Here is a 20,276-nt window from a genome sequence, read left to right on the forward strand (position 1 = left end):
GCATAGACATTCAAATAGTCAATTTGTAAAAATTTCGATAGAGTTTCCTCTATACTTCTTACTACCTCATTCCTACACACAGCCCGGAAACACATATCCATTGCCTCACAGGGCGATCACAAATACCCGTAACATCTAGCTCAAGTTCTTATATCAAAGTCTATCAATATCAATAAGGCAGGAAACATACCTTTCGGAGTATCAATTTCAATTCTCACCAACTGCCTCATAGCGGCATAATCAACTGCTTATCCACAATCAAAACATTTAGGGTTAAAATCAGGGACATCACATCCTATAATTTAGCTCTATGACACGAACTAAGATGAGAGAGAAGGGTCAATCTTTCCTAAATGCCCAGCAGCCTCTCGTTTATAAGTTTTTCTCGCTTCACACCCATAAACAAGACTCTACTGGAAAAGGCTCATAGACACTCCCTAGGAAGCACTATTCTGATACAACTTTTGTCACGACCCAACCAGAGGGCCATGACGGGCATCCGGAGCTAACACACCGAGCACCTCTAAACATATGTCTAATAATCATTCTTGGGTGGAGCATAAAGATAGCTCATGGATATCATAATCTGTAAGGACATATATCACAACATAACGGCACATCTCCATATAATCTTCAACAGTTGTGCTCATCATCACCAGCCAACAAGGCTACTAAAATGTTATACAACGATATGTACCGGTAGGGTTATGAAATGTCTAACTGTACAAACATGTCTATAAGCCTCTACATAGAATACAAGTTACCATAAAGACCAATACCAATAGACTACAGCTCCGAAGTAAGTGGAGTGCTCTTGAGAATCCGTCGATAAAGCACCTACGGGTCTGATCCATCTCCTTGCCTATCTGCGAGCATGAGCGCAGCGTCTACAAAAAAAAAGACGTCAATATGAATAATGTACTGAGTATGTAAGGCATAAAGTCAACATGTGCATAAGAATCATGGAAAAACATCTGAGACATGCCAATGAGTCTGTGAATCTAAATGAATTCGTATGACTGTCAAATGTGCCTTATATATGTACATGAACGCCACAACATAGGCCACATCGTCAACCCCTGTCAAATGTACCTTATATATATACATCAACGCCACATCATAGGCCATATCGTCATCCCCTGTCAAATGTGCCTTATATATATATATATATATATATACATGAAGAATGAGAATGAGTGCAATGCATATGTAAAATAAAATAATAGGACTCGGTAATATCACAAAATAGCTATATACATATGTTATATTCATAGCATGCATGAGAACCCAAATAAAAGCTACTACTTTATCGGAGTGATGCATGGTCGGTAGCCTCCGATTTATATTATGGAACAATCATCATCGCTATATCTCACTTTGAAGGAAAAAATATCAAAAGGTGAGATCAACAATAATGAATGAAATTAAGAAAATCCTGAAATAAACTCAATAATCTCATAATAGCATCAAGACCATAAGCTTTGAAATCTCTAGAAATGGAATCATCATCATCATCATTTTCATCATAGAAAACATCTATCTTTAGCATATTAAGAACTTTGAGAATCATGAACTTCTAGCTTTTTGGAAACAAGGATATTATGGAACATATGTATGGGTTCATAAGAAAAGAGTCATGCCTTTAGAAAGAAAGAGATTAGCCTCACATACCTTTTTGGTCTCTTACTACTTAATGTTTATCCTCCCAAGCTCGTAAATCTACATTCAAGAGAATTCATACTATCGTTAGGCTTATCGTCGTACGCTTATCTTAAGTCTTCAAATTAAACCCCTTTAGAATCTGCCAAAATTTGGGCAGCATCTCCTCTGTTTATATCCCTAGCCCAAAATCACAATGCCAACAACCAATACAATACAACAACACTAACACCAACAACATCATCATCAATACCAAAATATTCTATAAAACATCCCACACGATGTTTATCAACATATAATAATAATATACACTTCGGTTCTTCCCAATCAAGGAGCAAAATCTCATCAACACACCAACAACATTAGATACCATCCATATACATGTAAATTAGTCCAACAACATGGCTACAACATGCTCAAAACAGTCCATAAGTTCAACAACTTCTAGACAACACTTTATGACCATTCGTCCATAATTATTTTCACTTTTAAAACTTGCTAAGCCTTTAAATCAACTCAACGAAAGCGATAGGATGAAGAAAATACCTTATACTTGAATAAATTTAGCCACACCAACTTTATTCAAGACCAAACTCACCACAACATCAAGTAGAAACAAGAACTATCACTTTACATGAAATAGTTTGGTGTAATCTTATTGAATTCTTGATTTAAGGGGTTATAAGTATTTAAGAGAAGTGTATGGATGTGTATAGAACTCCTAAGAAGTGTAAATGATTAAAAAAATGGAATAATAGGGTATTTATACACTTTGAGAGTCAGTTCCACCGACTTTCCAAGTGGGGCCCTTAGGGAGCCATTTGGCAGCTTGGAGGCTTATCTTGAAATGCCCATAATTCCCTACTCCGATTTCATTTTGACGAATGGGTTTGTTGCGTTGGAAAATAGACTTCCTGAACTTCAATTTAGGCTTTGTTTCACTTCAAAATTCCTGATATACTAGGAGATATACCCCTCTAAAGTTGACCCAAAATTCTGCCAACTTTTTCCAAATTTTTAACAAGCTTATTTTCATCGATTTGCTTGATCCCGGAACCTTTAGACACTTGATTAACACTTGTTAAGAGTATTCCTTAACCTTATAAGAATTCCATGACCTCTCTTAGCTTACGTTAGTTTACTTACACCGCAAACGACGCGAAAATTTTTCGAGGTGTAACACTTCCTGCCATTGAAAGCATTCTATCATAGAAATCTATTTCTTATGAACGGATGAAAACCGACACAAGTTCTTCTTTGCCCATAGGGGATTGTACTCGGGCAACCTCTATTCTCCACCTACTCGTATACTCACGGAAGTTTTCGGTGGACTTTTGCTTTAATTTTTCCAAATAGTATCTATCCAGTACTGTCTCTATATTAAAGTAGAATATTTCCATGAAAGCAGCAGCCATGTCTTCCCGTGTGATACAACAATGTATGTCTTAAGCCGTGAACCGTTCTGAGGCTTCCCCGGTTAAACTTCAACTGAACAACCTCATAATGAGCGCTTGGTTGTCTCAGACACTGGCCAATTGGTCACAGTAGGCCCGTAGATGCGCTTTAGGATATCCCGTTCCATTGAACAACTCGAAACGAGGTACTTTGAAGCCCTCGGGTAAATGCAAGTTGGGATGCATACACAAATCATCATAGCTTAGGCCTGTGCCAGTGAGGGTAGTCCTCATGGATCATTCTAACATTGCGATCATCTTCCGCTTAAGCCTTTCTTACTGTTTTGCCTGCTCAGCCTTTCATGCTTTTTTTATCTCCTCATAATGGTCAATTTCTTGATCGGGCGAAAAGGTGCCTGGTGTGACAGGTGTGTGGAAAGAAACAGCAGGGCGAGTTCGAGTAATAGAGGTATTTTTGTCGGTTGGTAGTGGGATGATGCTTGGTTGTATAGTGATGCCGGGATGGGTATGTTGTGGTGTCAGATAAGAAGGGATAGAGTAAGCAGTCCCCGAAATTTAGTTAGTGTTAAGTCGTGGTGGGGTGTGGTTCAAGGCACTAATATGTCCATCGATTGGGGTAAACGGCATGATGGTCATAACAGACCTGGTGGGGAAGTGATCGGGTAATGGTGAATTCAGAGATAGAAAAAATGACAGAGGCCTTCTTTCTTTAGCAGGGGCCTCTCGAGCAGCATTAGCAGCTTTGTTTTGCGCCACTTCCTCTTGAAGATGGGTGATTTTTTCAAACATCATTTTCATGACGTCCTCAATAGGTGATGACTCAGGCAGTTCGCACAGAGGCGATTCTCTGAGAGCAATGTCAGTAGGGGTAGTTTCGTTCTCTGAAGTACCAGTCATTTTTTCTTTGCCTCTATCTTATAGGGCTAAGGATGCTATTGCAACTGTGGATCTTGTGAAGTATGCTAGTGTGAACACGAATTAACTTCTCTTTCTATAAGAAAAGAAAAAATCAAAGGCACACAGAGTTAGTTCGTCAGATAATGAAAAGAAAATCAAGATATCACACATAGATGGCAGTTTAAAACACTTAGCACATAAATAATCATATGTTTGATTTAAATGCTCAATTGATCTCTTGTATCGGGTTTTGGGTACTTGGATTTTTTTCGAGTGAGGGGAATATAATATTTATAATATATAAGGACCGAGTCTTCCGTACGTAGAGTCTTCCGCAGACTGCCTACGTATCCCTCCGGGGGAAGTCAGGCCCTTCCGTAGTTCGGTTTACATAAGATAAACTTAAAACCTACCCATGACCAGGCCTGATAGAGGCTTCCTGCGTATCCCTCCTTGGGACATCAGGTCGGCGCAATTCCGTTTACACAAAATGGGGGGGACAAATCCGTATTAAATACAAAAAATGGGATCCCCTAAAACTATCTAAAAAGCGACCTTTCTTTTAAGGTCAATATAGGTTGTTTGTCCGTTCAACCTTTTCTGGCCTTAAAGGCCCCAAATCCTAATACCAAGATGGAAGCACCAACCAAACCAAATGGCGCCCTTATGGACCAAATTCTCCAACTCAAACTTGAATGCATCGCACTCTTCTATGTCGTGCCCTAAGGCTCCAGAATGGTACAGGCACATTTTGCGGCGGCCAACTCCTTCAGTTTGAGCCCTTCTGGTTCTGATGGGGCTAATCTTCCCAATGCTGACCAACTTCTAGAAGATGCTGGCGTAAGAGTCCCTAAATATTGTGAAGTCGTAACGCCAAATACGAGTGTTCAGAGTAATCCCTTCAGTTGGGATAATGTTGTCATGGACCAAAAGTGAATGCGGTCCCCACATCTTGGTGATGCTTTTCTCATCTATCAGCTTGATGAGTCTCTTCTTGAAGGCTAAGCATTCATTGATGGTGTGCCCTGCCTGATCTTGGTGATAAGGGCACCTCTTGTGTGCGAAGATCGGAGGACATGGTGGCAACCTGTCGAAGCAAACACTGACTATTCCTTTGCTTCGAAACTTGATCATCATTTCCTCGCTTGTAACATACTTAGGCGAGACACGGTAAGGACAATCCAATGCCTTGATCGCAATAGCCCACCATTCGGGCGAAGCTGGTCGGGCATACTCTATTCGCTCCACGGGCTCTTCCCTAGGGCTTGATAGTGCAGCAGAAGCTCCTTCCCCTTTTGGGCTTGAAGGTGCAGCGGAGGTTTCTTCCCTTTTTTGGAGGTTTCTTTCCTTTTTGGGCTTGACGGTGTAGCGGAGGCAGCCTCTTTTGATGGCCACGTGGGCTCCTGCGGGTCCGACTCCATTTCTTCTTCCTCGGACTCCTCCATTATCGGGATGTATTCGGGAAGAATCCTTTTTCCTTTGTCCAGGACGTTCTCTCCTTGAGCTTCAACGGGTTTCTCGGGCGAACTCTCCACCGAATCCATTAACTCATCCACCTCTTTAATCTTGGCTTTGACCGCTCGGACATGCTTTTTGAGATCTTGAATCTTTCGGTGCAGCGAGACCTCATTCTTTCTCATAACCTCGAGCTCGGGTGCCTTTTTGTTGTTCATCTTCAGATTCTGAGAAAGTCGTTAGGCTTAGTACGGGTAGTTTTGTTCATTGTTTTTCTTTGGGTGAGTGGACGGTATTCGAGATCAATTAAGAATTTAAACGAAACATATGAAAGCAAATAAGTCACACAAAGTAGTTTATAAGATTATACTACGCGCGCTCCTAAGCATACTAATCGTTTGAAACATAAATGTGCCATTTGAATCAAACCATTGCCCCATAATCATTAATAATAATATTCTTCCCCGAAGGGGTACAAAAGATAAAGTAAAGACAGTGCATAAAATAAATCAGCAGAAGTGTCCTCCAGTGGTGGATGATGAAGCCCGATCCCTATCAGTCTTGGCTTTCTTCGCTTTTCGGAGGGTAGTCTGGATATGAAGGTGGGCCGATGTCAAAGTGGCCTCCATCAGAAACCCTTTTTGTGTGAAGGTCAGTGGAGCGACATCATCTAAAGTCTTCTTCATTCGATCATCTAGCTCAATCAAACAATCATTAGTAAGCTCCAACTCATGTCTCAGACTTTCTATGACGGCTTTGTCATGCTCAATTTTCTCCAAATACTTGGCATCTCTGTCGTCAGCTCTCCTTTGAACCAAACGGGCTCGAATCTCGGCTTGTGAATCCTTGTCTTGGACATAGCTGTAGAGAATAGGTCTAGGAGGAAGTGTGCCTTGTAAGTCGGCCCTCAACCAATCCTTATACTCCATGACACAAACCGGAGGAAACCTATCTTTAGCTAAGGTATTGGGACCCCAAATCATGCGGCCCTTCCATTCTCGTATGCAATCAAAATCTCTCGATGGTCTATTAATGTCGTAGTCAATAACGAAATCCCCCATGCCTCCGATCTGAGGTATGAGTTGGATTCTCCCAAATTGTCTCAAGACCCTGGCAAGTGCATAAGGGCGAATCCCTCATATTCCCATAAGTGGAAAGAATGGACACTTTTTTCCTTTAACCACAACTTCAGTAGACACGAAATCATGGAACATCCATTGAATGCGTTCTTCCTTCAATCTGGAAAAGGTGAATGACACTTTGTTGTTTTGTTCTCCGAAGTTTGGGCAAAAATCCCGAAGACCATCCCTTTCGGCCGGCTTACTTAAGTGTTGTTCACCCCTAACCTTGATCATATGCTTGAGGATCCACCATTGCAGGAGTAAGTTACAGCCTTGGAAGTATTTGTAGTGATTCCGGCAGAGGCTCAGGGCTCGGTACAAATCGGCTAGTATGATTGGGGTTATGTCAAAGTATTTGGTTTCTTCTTTTTGGGTTATGCCGTAAAAGATGGCATGGGTGACTGAAATGACTCGGGTATCTATGGCTAAGGACCAATCCTTGGGAAAAACCATGGTTCCCAGAAAGCAAATGGCGAAAGCCAAAGGTTTGGTGGCCGTCCATTCGGCATAAGTCTTGAATTCCCCGGGATGCTCCACAAATCCATCCGGGCTTCCAAACCTTCTGTATAGCTCTCTAAAGGGTATGGTGGGGCCATGGGCCCAATTGGCGTAATTTAAAGAAAGCATTCTACAAATTTGGGAGTAGGTGGGTTTTTTCGGGATTAAAGCATTTTGGTCGGGTTTCTTTCTTCTTTTTAGCCCCGAGCCTACGCTAGTCAACACATCTCTAAACTCCTCCAAAGTTGGCGTCATTTTGATGTCATCCCTAAATCCAAAAACCATCCTATCTCTATCCCAGAATTCGATAATTACTTCTATCAGTTCCTTGCAACCGGTCATAGTCATGATGGATGTCAAATTCCCTAAATGACATGAAATTCCCTTTTTCTCCTCCGGGGACATTTGGCCCCACCAAATCCGCAACAACTCAGGTGTAGTCAGGACCATATCAAAACTTAAATTGATTGACATCTACAAAATAGAAACCAAAGTTAATTCCCCCCCCCCCCCCCACTAGGCAATGGTTTCATTCATAGGCACATTTACACGTTTTCAAATAGCACATAATATGATATGCGGTGTTTTTTGGGTCATAGACCGTACTTGACACGGGGTAGTCTCCCTATCGGGTTTGGATACGTCTAAAATATCCAAACCACCCAGTCTACTTCACATTTGGATTTGGCTTAGCTCTAACCTAGGCATATGCAAGAGTGAGTTTTTCGAATTGACCTTGGACCCAAGCGGACTACTCGGGGTGAACCGTTGTCGGCCGTTGGGTGACCGCACACCAACTTAACGTTCAACGTGTTCCAAAGAAGGGTGTTTTGGTTTTTAGTGAAGGCAAGACCGCGATCCCGCGTGTCCCCTTTGAAACTATGTTTTTTGCCAGGAGTGGCGGAGTTTATGATATGAAATGAATGATAGTTATAATTGCGGAATTTAAACACATAAATAGATAAGTACTTGGAATTTTAAACACATAAATAGATAAGTACAGTTAAAAATCACATTATATTGAAACCCTTATGGTTAGAACCTAGAAAATCCCAGCGGAGTCGCCATCTGTTACGGTTCGCTTTTACGCGGGTAAGGCATAAAAGTTACTACGAGGTTGTTGGTGCTCTAATTGGATTTTAGTATTTTTTTAGAGTCGCCACCTAATTTATTATGGAAAACTAGGAAAATCGGGTTTAAAGATTTTTTCAAAAAAAAAAATCTTTTGGACCAAAGTTCGAGGTAAGGGTTCGGGTGATCCCCTAGGGAAGGTTTTACGCACCCTAGTATTAAAGATCCGTAGAATACGGTTGACCTACGAGCTTCAATGTGTGATTAATGTACTTATTTGTTTAAAATGTTTAATTTTCCGCAAAAATGTCATTTTTATTCATATCATAATTTCAAGGAAAAATTTCAGCAAAAAGTCCCCTTTAAAAGGGGTTTTTGGTTTTAAAAAACCGAGTAAGAGTTGAACTCACATTGATGCCGGACTAGGACGCACACAGGATTTCTCCCTAGAAGAGTTACTACTATTCTAGTCCTAATAAAATGGATTTAGTACCTACGGTTTTTATACGTATGTATGAAAATATGGAGTATATCTCCGTTTTGTACTTATATATATACATATCTATATATGAAAAATAAAAGTCTATTAAAAACTAGTTCCATTTTTATTGTTGAAGCCATAGTTCAATTGTACTCTAAGTCCAAATCCATCTTATCCTCATGCTTGGTTCATAATGTATTTCTTCTTGTTTCCAATAAAGTTTTGGGAGTTTAGCCCAATAATCTCAAAAAAAAATTTCCAAGTTTTTCTTAGTCCACCGTGAGCTTTTCTCTAAAACCTTGTTTCGAAATTTAACCATCTTTCATTTTTGACAATTGCCCAAATAAAAAAAATGCCTTTTTATCGTTTGCCATCAAAATGAGCCTCAAGCCATCATTTTCCTTTTTATTTCTAACTCAAATTCATTTTTTTTGTCTGGTGACCTTAATAATCATATTTACAAAAAAATCAAACGAGCTTAAGGTCCCAAAATATTTTTTACTTTAATAAATTGTTTTTTGTTCTTGCCAAAGGTCCTAAAATTGCCACTTAGTCATTTGAAAAGCCATTTACTTTATTAAAAAAATGTTGAGTTAAACTTAACATTAAACCAAATTAAGCATCAATTTTAGTCATGCAAAATTTAGAAATTAACCGAGTTTGAAAATGTTTTGGCGACTTCCTAAATAACACTAGTGTTTCCTAAGTTCTAAACATACATAAAGGGGTTTCAATAGTTACATGTTTGATACATATACAACATATATACATGTCAAGTAAAAATAGAGAGGAGAAGGAAAGTAAACTTTCAAACGGATGGGCCTACCCATGCCTATCAGTGCCATTTTCACCCATTGGTTGGTCTTTCTAACACGAATATTTGCATCCATTTCCATTCCTTTGCGGACTAGATCAAATAGAGGGAGGTTGGGCCTTAGGCCCAATAATTCTTAATGAAAAAGATGGCCAGAATGGTTCAGAGTTGGTTCCCATGAAGCATATAAGAAGACTAGGATTAGTATTTGTCTAAGTAAGGATACTAAGTCACAAAACAATTTACATTCAATCCAAACAAGGGCATAAGCTAAACAAGTAGATCATTAAGTGATAACATGGTTTTTAAGAAGAGACAGCGTAAGGCCCAAAATGATAAAAAAAATCCCAAAGCCCACATGGGCTATTTAATCAGATTCAGAAAGAGAGGAAAAATATTCAGCCCAAGTACAAAATTCGTTTAAAATGCTAGAGGAGGCCCAAACATTAAACAAAATAATCGGCCTAAGAGACTAAACTGACACAATATAGGCTCATGTTCACAAATGACAAGAATGACATGCCTTAAGTATACTGTGTATATCCACTATTATACACCTGTGAGGGTATAGAGGTGAATATACCCTGTATACTTTGGTATAACACCTGGTATATGGGGAAGAAAACTAATGCATTGAGAGGAGCTAAGGAAAAATATACTATTCATGGTTTTTTTTTTTTAACTTATATACACCAAAAGTAATAGATTTAGAGCCCAGAACTGAAGGATAGTAAAACAAACATATAAGGTTGTTTCTTTAAGCAAAAACATGAACAGTGCTAATTAAATAAACATACACCATCCCCAACCAACACACCAGGTGTTTACACACCCATGGAGAGACTAGAATAGCCCAAAAGGGAAAGCTTTCACACTCTTGTTCTTGATGCCACACAAGATCCAAGGGTTTCCAGGAGCCCCAGGCATCGTAGACACCAGGGAAGGTTTAAGCTTCATCCCAAAGTGATATTTTGCCTCTCCACTTATGTGTTAGGCTCATAGTATTATGGGAGATGAAGTGTATATAAAATGGTGACAACAAACAGCCCCCTAATCAATATATCTAGGTGTATATTTAACAGACTTGGTTATCTTATCATGGACATCAATATCCTATTAAATTCAAACATGACTAATGAGCTGCTTAAGTAATCTTATTATACAGTCAAGACAAAGCAAAGCGTAAGCCATAATCACATGAATATAGAACCAGTATCTAGTCCATACATAGCATCAACACTTAATCAATTCAGGAAGGCATTCTCCAAGTAAGTAACACAAGACATACAAATGAATTTAAGTAATGAGTGACTAACCTCCAAAGAGAAACAGTTAATAGCCATTAGATTTCACACACCAGTCGTCAAATAAGCACCAATTTCCAGAATTAGTTTATCTCCCAAAGAAACCAAATGACACTTGACAACATGAGAAAGTAATAAGATTGCTACATTTACTTAGCAGACCTTAATATACTCAAATAAACTGCCCAAATATTTACTTTCATTATCTTTGTGATGAATTAGTAAAGCATAGTTCAAAACCAATATTTCATGAAGGGTAGGTGCTCATTTTAACCTTTGAATAGGTGGAAATATTTAAGCCAAAATAAAGTGATTGAGCAAGCGACTACCACACTACTACAAAAATGGCATTTAGCGACAATAAAAAATAGATTTAGCCGCAATACAAATGGCTGCTAAAACTTTTACCGACAATTCTACATTGGTCGTTGAAGCTAGCGTCAACAAATACTTTACCGGCCATTTGATCGAATGCTAGTAAAGGATGATATTATGGCCAGCAAAAGCCCATGAGTTTTAGCAGTAATTGTTACCGGCAATCTATATGGCCGCTAAAAATCCCCAAGGTTTTCTTAGGTTAAACATTTCGTAGCTGTTGTTATTGCGACTAAGTTTATTTAATTGCTGGTAAAAGGGCTCTTTTTTTGTGACAAATAAAATAGCCGCTAAAACTCCTAATAAATTCAACTTTTTCCATATATTTAATGGTTTTTGATATGGCCGTCAAAAAAAACATTTTATTGCCAATACAAGAGATCTTTTAACGACCATTCTTATAGCTGGAGAGATTTAGAAAAGATTCTCCAAACATTTAGGTTCCTTGTTACACCTATCCACTTACATTCACACAATAACAATAGTATTCATCTTAAAAGGGCTAATACTCTTCATTAGATCCAACGACAACCAAAAACAATTAGTAATTCATAATTTCAAAAGTGTCAATCATAACAAAAAAAATACTAAACTATTTGAATCTAATAACAATTGTCGCTTTGCATCTAAAAAATTATGCTATAAAATAGCTATAAACTATAAATTATGCGAAATCTAAAAGATTCTCCAGTTCTTCATTAGGATGAAGTTTGCCAAATGCCAATTGTTTACCCCTTAAAAAGGTAACAATTGAATTTATATATGGTTTAAAGGATGTACGATTTGATTTGATAGAGAATGAGAAATAACAATAAAAAAATATAGATTGCGAATAAAAGAGTAAGAGATAGCCTCGGAATTGAATGCAATAGACAGTCCGCTCTGAGGCCTGAGTTACTCGGACCCAACTGTGAGGATTTTTATCATTTGATACTTGACAAAACTGTGAGAACAAGCTAATGGTGTAATCGTTTACAAGATGGTAAAAACCGATAGGGTGTGAGGGTTTACTCCCCTCTTATTTATAATACAAGAATTTACATTCAAGAAGGTAACTAAATCAATTGGAGATAAGCATTTTCAAGGCATTCTTGGAAATATCCATATTGAAATACACAAAAAAGCTCTCTAGCAAAACCCTACTTTTCATGCAAACCCTAGCCTAACACTACCTAGCCGCCGGCAACATGGCCACCATGGCCACTGGTCAGCCACCTATGGTGGTTGGCCAGTCATCCTCCAACCCTACTACAACCAATGCTCAACCCATAACACAAACACAATCTCCCAAGACAAAATACACAGATTTCTTCCAACCTCCTATGTTAAACCTCATGCAAAACCCAAATACTAAGAAACATAATGGACCACTGTGGGCTACTACTAGCATTTCAATAAAGAAAGTGGTGATTAGGAATGGAATTCCAGTGGTAAGATGGACTCAAAATGAAGTTAAACAAATGGAGAAACGATAAAGACTTCAATACACTGTGATACGAAAATTTTCATATGGATGGCCAGACATGGATGAACTACGTAAGATTATTCCTGATCAGTGTGGCATCAAAGGAAATTGTGAGATTGGATTATTTAGACATAGACATGTATTGATTCGGTTATCTCTCATGGAGGATATTATTAGTCTATGTTCTAAAACCTCATACTATTTAAACTCCAAAGATGGATATTCATACTTGATGAGGCCTATTATTTATGATACAGAGTTTAAAATAGATGAGGAAACTTCTAAAGTAATATCATGGATATCATTGCCTAACTTAATGCCCACTTTCTTTGTGAAGGAGACTGTTTTTTCAACTGCATCAGCTGTGAGTACTCCTTTGCACGTTTATAAGGCTACTGAGAATCCTACTAGACCTAGTTGTGCTAGGGTAAAGGTTATGATTAACTTGTTGGATGATCTTCCTGATTTTGTTAACATGGAGATAGAGGATGAAGTGTCTCATGAGATCAGAATTGAAAAAGTGAAAATCAGGTATGACAATCTTCCAAAATATTATCATGAGTGTAAACTACAAGGCCACGATGAAGATGGATGTTAGAAATTGCATCCTGAATTATATCAGGAGGAGGAAGGCAATGCAATTGTCAATATGGAGAAAGGGAAAAGATGGTTGCTCATAAAGAGAGGCAAATTGATCCAGTGGAAAAAGGAAAGGAAATAATTAAGAAACCTGATTCTCAGGGGATGCAGCAATCAAACAGATGGAATTATCAAAAATTTAGAAAAGAAAGAATAAGAATCCTAGCCAGTGGAAGGGTTCTAGGTGATCCAGGAAACTGGAATGTAGTCAAGGATGGAAGAGAGCTTATTAACCAAAATCAGTTCAAGGAAAGTGTCAATATTGAAAACAAATTTGATGTTCTCTAAGATGTGCAGCAGGAGACTGATAATGATGGATCACCTTCAAGAGTTGTACAAGTCCTTGACAAATCAAAAGATGCCGATACAGTTGTGGCAGACAAAGTAAATATAGAAGAAGTGATCAATCAATTTCATAGATATGAGGAGTGCAATCCCATGACAATTGATAATGCAATGATGAATGAGAAGACTAGTATTGTTAAACCAAATGTTATCATGCCAAGTGAGAAGACTGAGGTATCCAAGAACAACAAAGACAAATTGAATAATGTGCCTACAGAAGCAATTGGGGAGACTACAAAAGAGTGGGTGAATAAATCCTTTGTTACAGAAAAGACAGTTGAGGAAGAGGAACCAAATCATGCTACAATACAGGATGAAATAGAGGACAATATCCTACCAATAGCAGAAGAGGATAGTGAGAAAAGACTATATGCTTAAAAGTCTAGTGAGTTGATGGAAGGAATGGAGATTAATGAATTAGAGGATGATAAACAGGATCACACAAATGATATAGAGGAAGTGAATGATAGTCCTTCACAAGCTACTGTTTAGGTTCCTTTACCTGTGGCAGCTGTTAAGATCAAGTCTCATATGAAGGACTTGTATGATATTGTCTCTCATTATATGATAGAGACTGAGGTTATTCTTAAAAAGGGTGAAAAGGCTGCAAGCACATGTGATGTTGAGGAATCTGAGGCTGTGGCTGCAGTCTTAGATAAGGTAGGAGTGGCAGCAGGATTATCTCCAAAATCTCACTCTAAGGCATCAAAGAAGAAACATGGTAACTCTAAAGGGCAACCACTTAGAGCTATTCCATACAGAGTAGCAAAAGGTAATCATAAGTTATGATGAAAACATTATTTTGGAATATCCGATTAGTAAAGACTCAAAAATCCTTCCATAGAGTGCAGATGTTGCATAGGCACCACAAACTTAGCCTTATAGCACTGATGGAACCTTTTCAACATACTAGACATACTCAACAATATAACAGAAAGTTAGGGATAGAGCATGCTTATTATAATACCTCTAGGAAGATCTGGTTTTTTGTTAATACATATATAGATGTGGATATTATGTGGGATGATTCTCAACAAATATCCTATAAGCTTACTTTCCAACGGATGAACAAGATCATGTTTGTCACCATGGTCTATACAAAGTGTGATGCAATGGAAGGATTAGTTTTGTGGAATAGTCTTTATATTCTAGCTGGTGGGATGGTAGCTCCTTGGCTGATAGGGGGTGATTTTAATGTGATCTAGAATGAGGAAGAGAAGATTGGTGGACTGCCAGTATTTCCAACTGAATTTAAAGACTTTGCATTTTGTATTAATTCATGTGAGTTGATTGAAGCAGGTTTTAAAGGAAGCCCTTTCACTTGGTGGAATGGGAGATCTGATGGGCAGTGTATCTTCAAAAGGCTTAATAGAATGTTATATAATAATTTTATGCAGCAATGGTTGGTTTCAGTAAAGTGGATCATCTTTCTAGGACTGGTTCTGACCATGCTCCTTTGTTGTTATCCGATAATGAACAACAGCAGCAATTTATTAGGCCTTTCAAATTTCTGAAGTTTTGGGTAGATCATGAATCTTTCCAATCAGTTGTAACTCAGAACTGGCATGCAGAAGAGGAAAGGGATATATTCTTATCTTTTTAAAAAGAAAGTGAAGAAAATTAAAGTTGTTTTATCAGCATGGAGTAGGCAGGTGTTTGGGGACATATTCAAGCAGTTGACTATTAAAGAGGACATTGTGAGAATTAAAGAACAGTTGTTTGAAGAATCTCCTACTGAAGTTAATAGAATGGTGTTACAAAGAGCTCAAGCTGAACTTAAGAGATACTTGCACTATGAAGAGGAGTGTTGGAGACAAAAGTCTGGCTATGATTGTTTTGCTGAGGGGGATAGAAACACCAAATTTTTTCACAATATTGTAAATGGTAGAAGGAAAAGAACTCTAATTAGGAGAATTCAAAATGGTGATGGTAACTGGATAGAAAGTGCTAATGAGAGAGCAGATGAGGCCATCTCCTTTTATCAAAAGCAATTCACTCAGGATTCAATGCAGAACTTTCAATCTGAAATGGCTATATTGGATCATATTCCTAGTATGCTTTCACAGGAGGAAAATGCAGATATTGTTGCTATCCCAACTATGAAAGAGGTCAAACAGGCTGTGATTGAATTATCAGGGGATAGTGCTAGTGGTCCAGATGGACTCATCGGGATCTTTTATTAACGCTGCTGGGCAACTGTTGGTGTAGATGTATTTCATGTGGTGAAGGTGTTCTTTGAGGGTCAGACTTTGCCTAAGTCTATCACTCATACAAACCTGGTTTTGTTGCCTAAGAAGAATGAAGTAGAAAGCTTTTCTGACATGAGGCCAATTAGCCTTAGTAACTTTATTAACAAAGTTATCTCTAGGGTGGTGCATCACAAATTGGAGAAGGCCCTACCTAGACTGATATATGCCAATCAATCAAGTTTTGTATGGGGCAGAAATATCATTGAGAATGTTTTGCTAACCCAAGAGATTGTTTCTGATATAAGGTTAAGAGGCAAGCCAGTTAATGTAGTCCTCAAATTGGGCATGGCTAAGACCTATGATAGAGTTTCTTAGGCATTTTTTATGAAGGTTCTGAGAAGAATGAGATTTTCTGAGCAGTGTATTGATATAATGCGGAGAATACTAGCTAACAACTAGTATTTTGTACTAGTAAATAGACAGGCTCATGGTTTTTTTCATTCATCAAGAGGAGTTAAGAAGGGGGGGGGGTCCATTATCACCTGCCTTATTCATACTATCTGCTGAAGTACTAACAAGGGCTCTTAATGCATTATTTGATGATCAAGCTTTCAAAGGGTATGGAATGCCAAAATGGAGTGCCAATCTTAATCACTTGGCTTATGCAGATGACACCATAGTTTTTGCTTCAGCTGATGCAAAATCATTGGAGTTAATTATGGATACTTTGAAGGCTTATGAAGACAAAATGTCGATTGATTAATAAGAGAAAGAGTTCTTTCTACATGCATCCTAAGGTCTCCAATGTATTAGTGCAGCAAGTTGAGCAGTTCACTGGTTTTACAAGAGGGAACTTTCCTTTTACATACTTAGGATGCCCAATAACTCATGCAAGGAAAAGGAAAGTTGATTATACAGACCTTATTAAGAGGATCAGAGATAAATTGCAAGCCTGGAAAGGTGAGCTCCTTTCACCAGGAGGCAAGGCAGTATTGATCAAGAGTGTGCTTCAGAGTGTTCCTATTTTATTAGCTATAAGGCCTCTAAAGTGTGTGATCAAGGAGATTCATCAGATTTTAGCTAAGTTTTTCTGGTCTAGTAAAGAGGATGTGAAGGATAGACATTGGACTGCCTAGTTAAAGATGTGTTTTCCAGTTGAAGAAGGTGGATTAGGATTCAGGTCCCCTTTTGATATATCCAAGGCTTTGAATGCTAAACTATGGTGGAGATTCAGAACTTCCAATTCTCTTTGGGCAAACTTCCTTTGGAATAAATACTGCAAAAAGCAGTATCCACAATATGTTACATGGAAAGGAGGATCTCAAGTGTGGAAAATGGTGTTAGAAGCTAGAGATAGCATTGAACAAGAGATCTGGTGGGAAACACATAGTGGTACTGCTAACATCTGGTATGATAACTGGACTAAATTAGGAGCATTACACTATGTTGTTCCTAATGACTTCATTATTGATGATAGTATAGAGGTTGTGAGTCACTTTATTATTGAAGATGGATGGAATGTGGAATTACTACATCATCATTTGCCTGAGGAGGTTGCTAATCATGTTGTAAAGGAGCTGAAAGTCCATATTGAAGAAGGTCAGTGGGACAAGCCCTGGTGGATGATGACAAGTACTGGCAAATTCACAATTTCTAGTGTATGGGAATTATTAAGACAAAGAGCAAACTACTCACAGGTTTATAAGCAGATGTGGATAAAAGGGGTGCCTTTCAAGATCAATTTCCTGCTATGGAGGATGTGGAAGTTCAAGATACCAGTTCATGAGGTGTTGCAAAGTATTGGTATTCCTGTGGTTTCTAGGTGCTACTGTTGTACTGCATATCAATAAGAAACAATTGATCATTTGTTTCTTAATGGAGAATTAACAAGTAAAGTGTGGAAATTCTTCTCTGATGCTACAGGGATATCCATGGTATGTCATAATGTCAAGCATGTTATTCAACTCTGGTGGGAGGCTGATTGTCACTATAAGCTGAAGGTGGTGTTTTAGAGCTGTCCCTGCTATGATCTTGTGGCAGATATGGAAGTGGAGAAATACTACCATGCATAGGGGGACCTTGTCACTATATAGAGTATTGCATGAGATCCAGGAAAGCATTCATAAGTTCTGTAGAGTTAAATTCCCTGCATGGCAGGACAAACCATACAAATGGGCTGATATAGTTAAATATGTGGAAAGTTTCCAACCTTGCATCACCCGTGTTGTTATAAGATGGGACTTTCCACCTATAGGATGGTTCAAATTGAACACTAATGGTGCAACAAAAGGTAATCCTGGTCCTAGTTCAACTGCTTTTTGTGTGAGAAATGACTGTGGAGATCTTATATATGCTGAAGGAAAGAAACTTACTGATGATGGATCAAGTTTGATTGCAGAAGCTGTGGCTCTAAGGGATGGTGTTGCATATTGTGAAAGTCACAATCTGTGGCCATTAATAATTGAAACTGACTCCTTATCCATGAAGAAGTTTATATCTAGTGAATGGGAAGTGCCTTGGAGCATTATTCTAATAGTTAATGAGATTAATAGAAGAATGAGGAATCAGACCACATAGATTCAGCACATATTCAGATAAGGGAATGCAGTGGCAGATTTTTTTGACTAACTTAGCTTTTAATTTTGTAGGGACAGTTCAGTTTCATAATTTTAAAGAGTTACCTAGTGTAGCAAAGAAGTTAATCAACATGGATAAAGCTCAAGTTCCAAACTTGAGAATCGGACACAAGGATGTAAGGATTTGATACAACAATTGCAACGTACTACTAGCAATGCTAAAGACATCAACAATGTACTTGAACAACTATGCTGGCTGTGCAGCAGATCATCAACAGTTTGAGATACTTTGAAACCTCCAAGACTTATAGGGTGGCATGGCATTGCATTTGCAGCTGATCATACAACAACTTAAGCAACTTTGCAGCCTTCAAGAGTTACAGATTTTTTCCAGAATGCCAAAGATATTCAATAGCATCTCTTGTACATTAGTTGAAAGATTTTGTATAGGGTGGTATTAGTGTGTTTCATGCTCATTCCCTATGTGAAGGATGCTAACTAATATATGAGTGTGTTCTTGCTTCTTTTGCTCGGCATTCCCACTTCTGAGTGCAACTTGACAACCTTATAAGCCTGATGAACTATATACCTAGATTCTAGAAGAAAGTTCACAGACTGAAATCTATACACATGGTGAGAGTTTTGAGGTGTGAATATTGGAGGAAAGTCAAGAATCCAGGATTTTCTAGTTGATTAGCTTGGTTAGGTTGTTATTTCTGCATGTTTTAACCTTTTCTTTTCCTTTCTTTTTGTTTTGTACAGACTCTTTTATTTTGAATAAAGTGCCACCTTTGGTGGTTTTGATTAAAAAAAATCAATTGGAGATAAGGATCCCTGAAATTTCGGGTTCGACAACTATCAACTACACCGTGCGGCATGAAATCCGCAACAAGCCGAATTTCTCGCACTATTGCCAACTGCAGGTGCACTCTTCGGGAATTGTCAAGTTCGAGTGCTTCTTTTCGGTTTAGCCAAGCTCTACTAGCCGTTACCCCTTACCCTTGGCTCGAATCGTTGAACCTTAGGTCGACGTTGCCGACCCCAGTTTCTACCGTATGCAGATAGTCCCTCCATTTTCGGGATGAAAGTATTACTCCAGGAAATGGATCCAGATAAAGCTGAGCAATCCGTACCAAGCTGCCTTGGAAAAGACATTCCATCAATCTTGCACTCTGACCAATGCCAATTCATCATTATTACAGCCTCCTAATCAGTCTCGAGAATCTACCCCTTGTCAGAACTTTTAAACCCTTCAACTTCTTTACTCTCTACTATATAAAGCCCATGCCATATATTTTTTGCTATGCGCTTGAACGAAAACCCTAAACCTCTCTTTTACGAGTTCCAAACTCTTTCTAAACCTTTATCTTCCATCGCTTGCTTCTACGTTTTCTTCTTAGCAATGACTTCCTTGCTGTTGTTAACACAAAGTGCGGATTATCCTTTATCACTACCACATTCTCTGCCGTTGTCAGCGATGGGAGCAGCCATCCCCAAGGAAGAGTTAGAGTTCCTTTCTGTAGACATCCTCCCCTCCGACTTCAAGTATGCGAATGACTGCAAAATTTCTTCTCACCTTGATTCTATGGAAAAATTTGAATCCTACATTGATGCCACCAACATTCCCATAGTTTGGAATAATTGTAACTTCAGTGCAGACGTTGACATCCGCCTTATTGGAAGAGGGATAAGAATCAACCATCATGTTATTGGTTATTCCTTGGCTTATACTTACCCTTTTGCTATTGGGTTTTCTCTTCCTATTCCCAAAGTGATAGAGGAATTCTATCGCCGGTACCGCATTTGTATTGGCCAAATTGTTCCACAGATTTGGAGGCTCGTATACTGCCTCGAGATTTTGGCCAAAGTAGTCAGGGTTTCTTTTACCCTCGGCCATCTAATCTATATCTATCTTCCCCGGTTAATCCGTGGTGGCATAGTTCATTTGTTTCCTCATGGAACTCGAGGCCTC

General features: G+C 38.6%; 2 protein-coding genes across 2 annotated transcripts; both read left to right on the forward strand.

Annotated features, from left to right (window-relative positions):
* Nucleotides 1-13,221: 13,221 nt before the first annotated feature.
* On the forward strand, nucleotides 13,222-16,491 carry LOC132034569 (uncharacterized). Its single transcript, XM_059424964.1, has 9 exons — nucleotides 13,222-13,449; nucleotides 13,495-13,894; nucleotides 14,051-14,311; nucleotides 14,545-14,724; nucleotides 14,839-14,889; nucleotides 14,937-15,061; nucleotides 15,111-15,690; nucleotides 15,748-16,041; nucleotides 16,298-16,491. Exons 1-9 carry the CDS (start codon nucleotides 13,222-13,224, stop codon nucleotides 16,489-16,491), a joined length of 2,313 nt encoding a protein of 770 aa, XP_059280947.1.
* A 379-nt stretch (nucleotides 16,492-16,870) lies between these two features.
* On the forward strand, nucleotides 16,871-18,305 carry LOC132034570 (uncharacterized). The gene is made up of 3 exons (XM_059424966.1): nucleotides 16,871-17,531; nucleotides 17,652-17,662; nucleotides 17,769-18,305. The coding sequence occupies exons 1-3, from the start codon at nucleotides 16,871-16,873 to the stop codon at nucleotides 18,303-18,305; spliced, it is 1,209 nt and encodes a 402-aa protein (XP_059280949.1).
* Nucleotides 18,306-20,276: the final 1,971 nt, after the last annotated feature.

Source organism: Lycium ferocissimum, chromosome 10 (genome assembly GCF_029784015.1).
Source record: "Lycium ferocissimum isolate CSIRO_LF1 chromosome 10, AGI_CSIRO_Lferr_CH_V1, whole genome shotgun sequence".
In the NCBI taxonomy this organism is placed as follows: Eukaryota; Viridiplantae; Streptophyta; class Magnoliopsida; order Solanales; family Solanaceae; genus Lycium; species Lycium ferocissimum.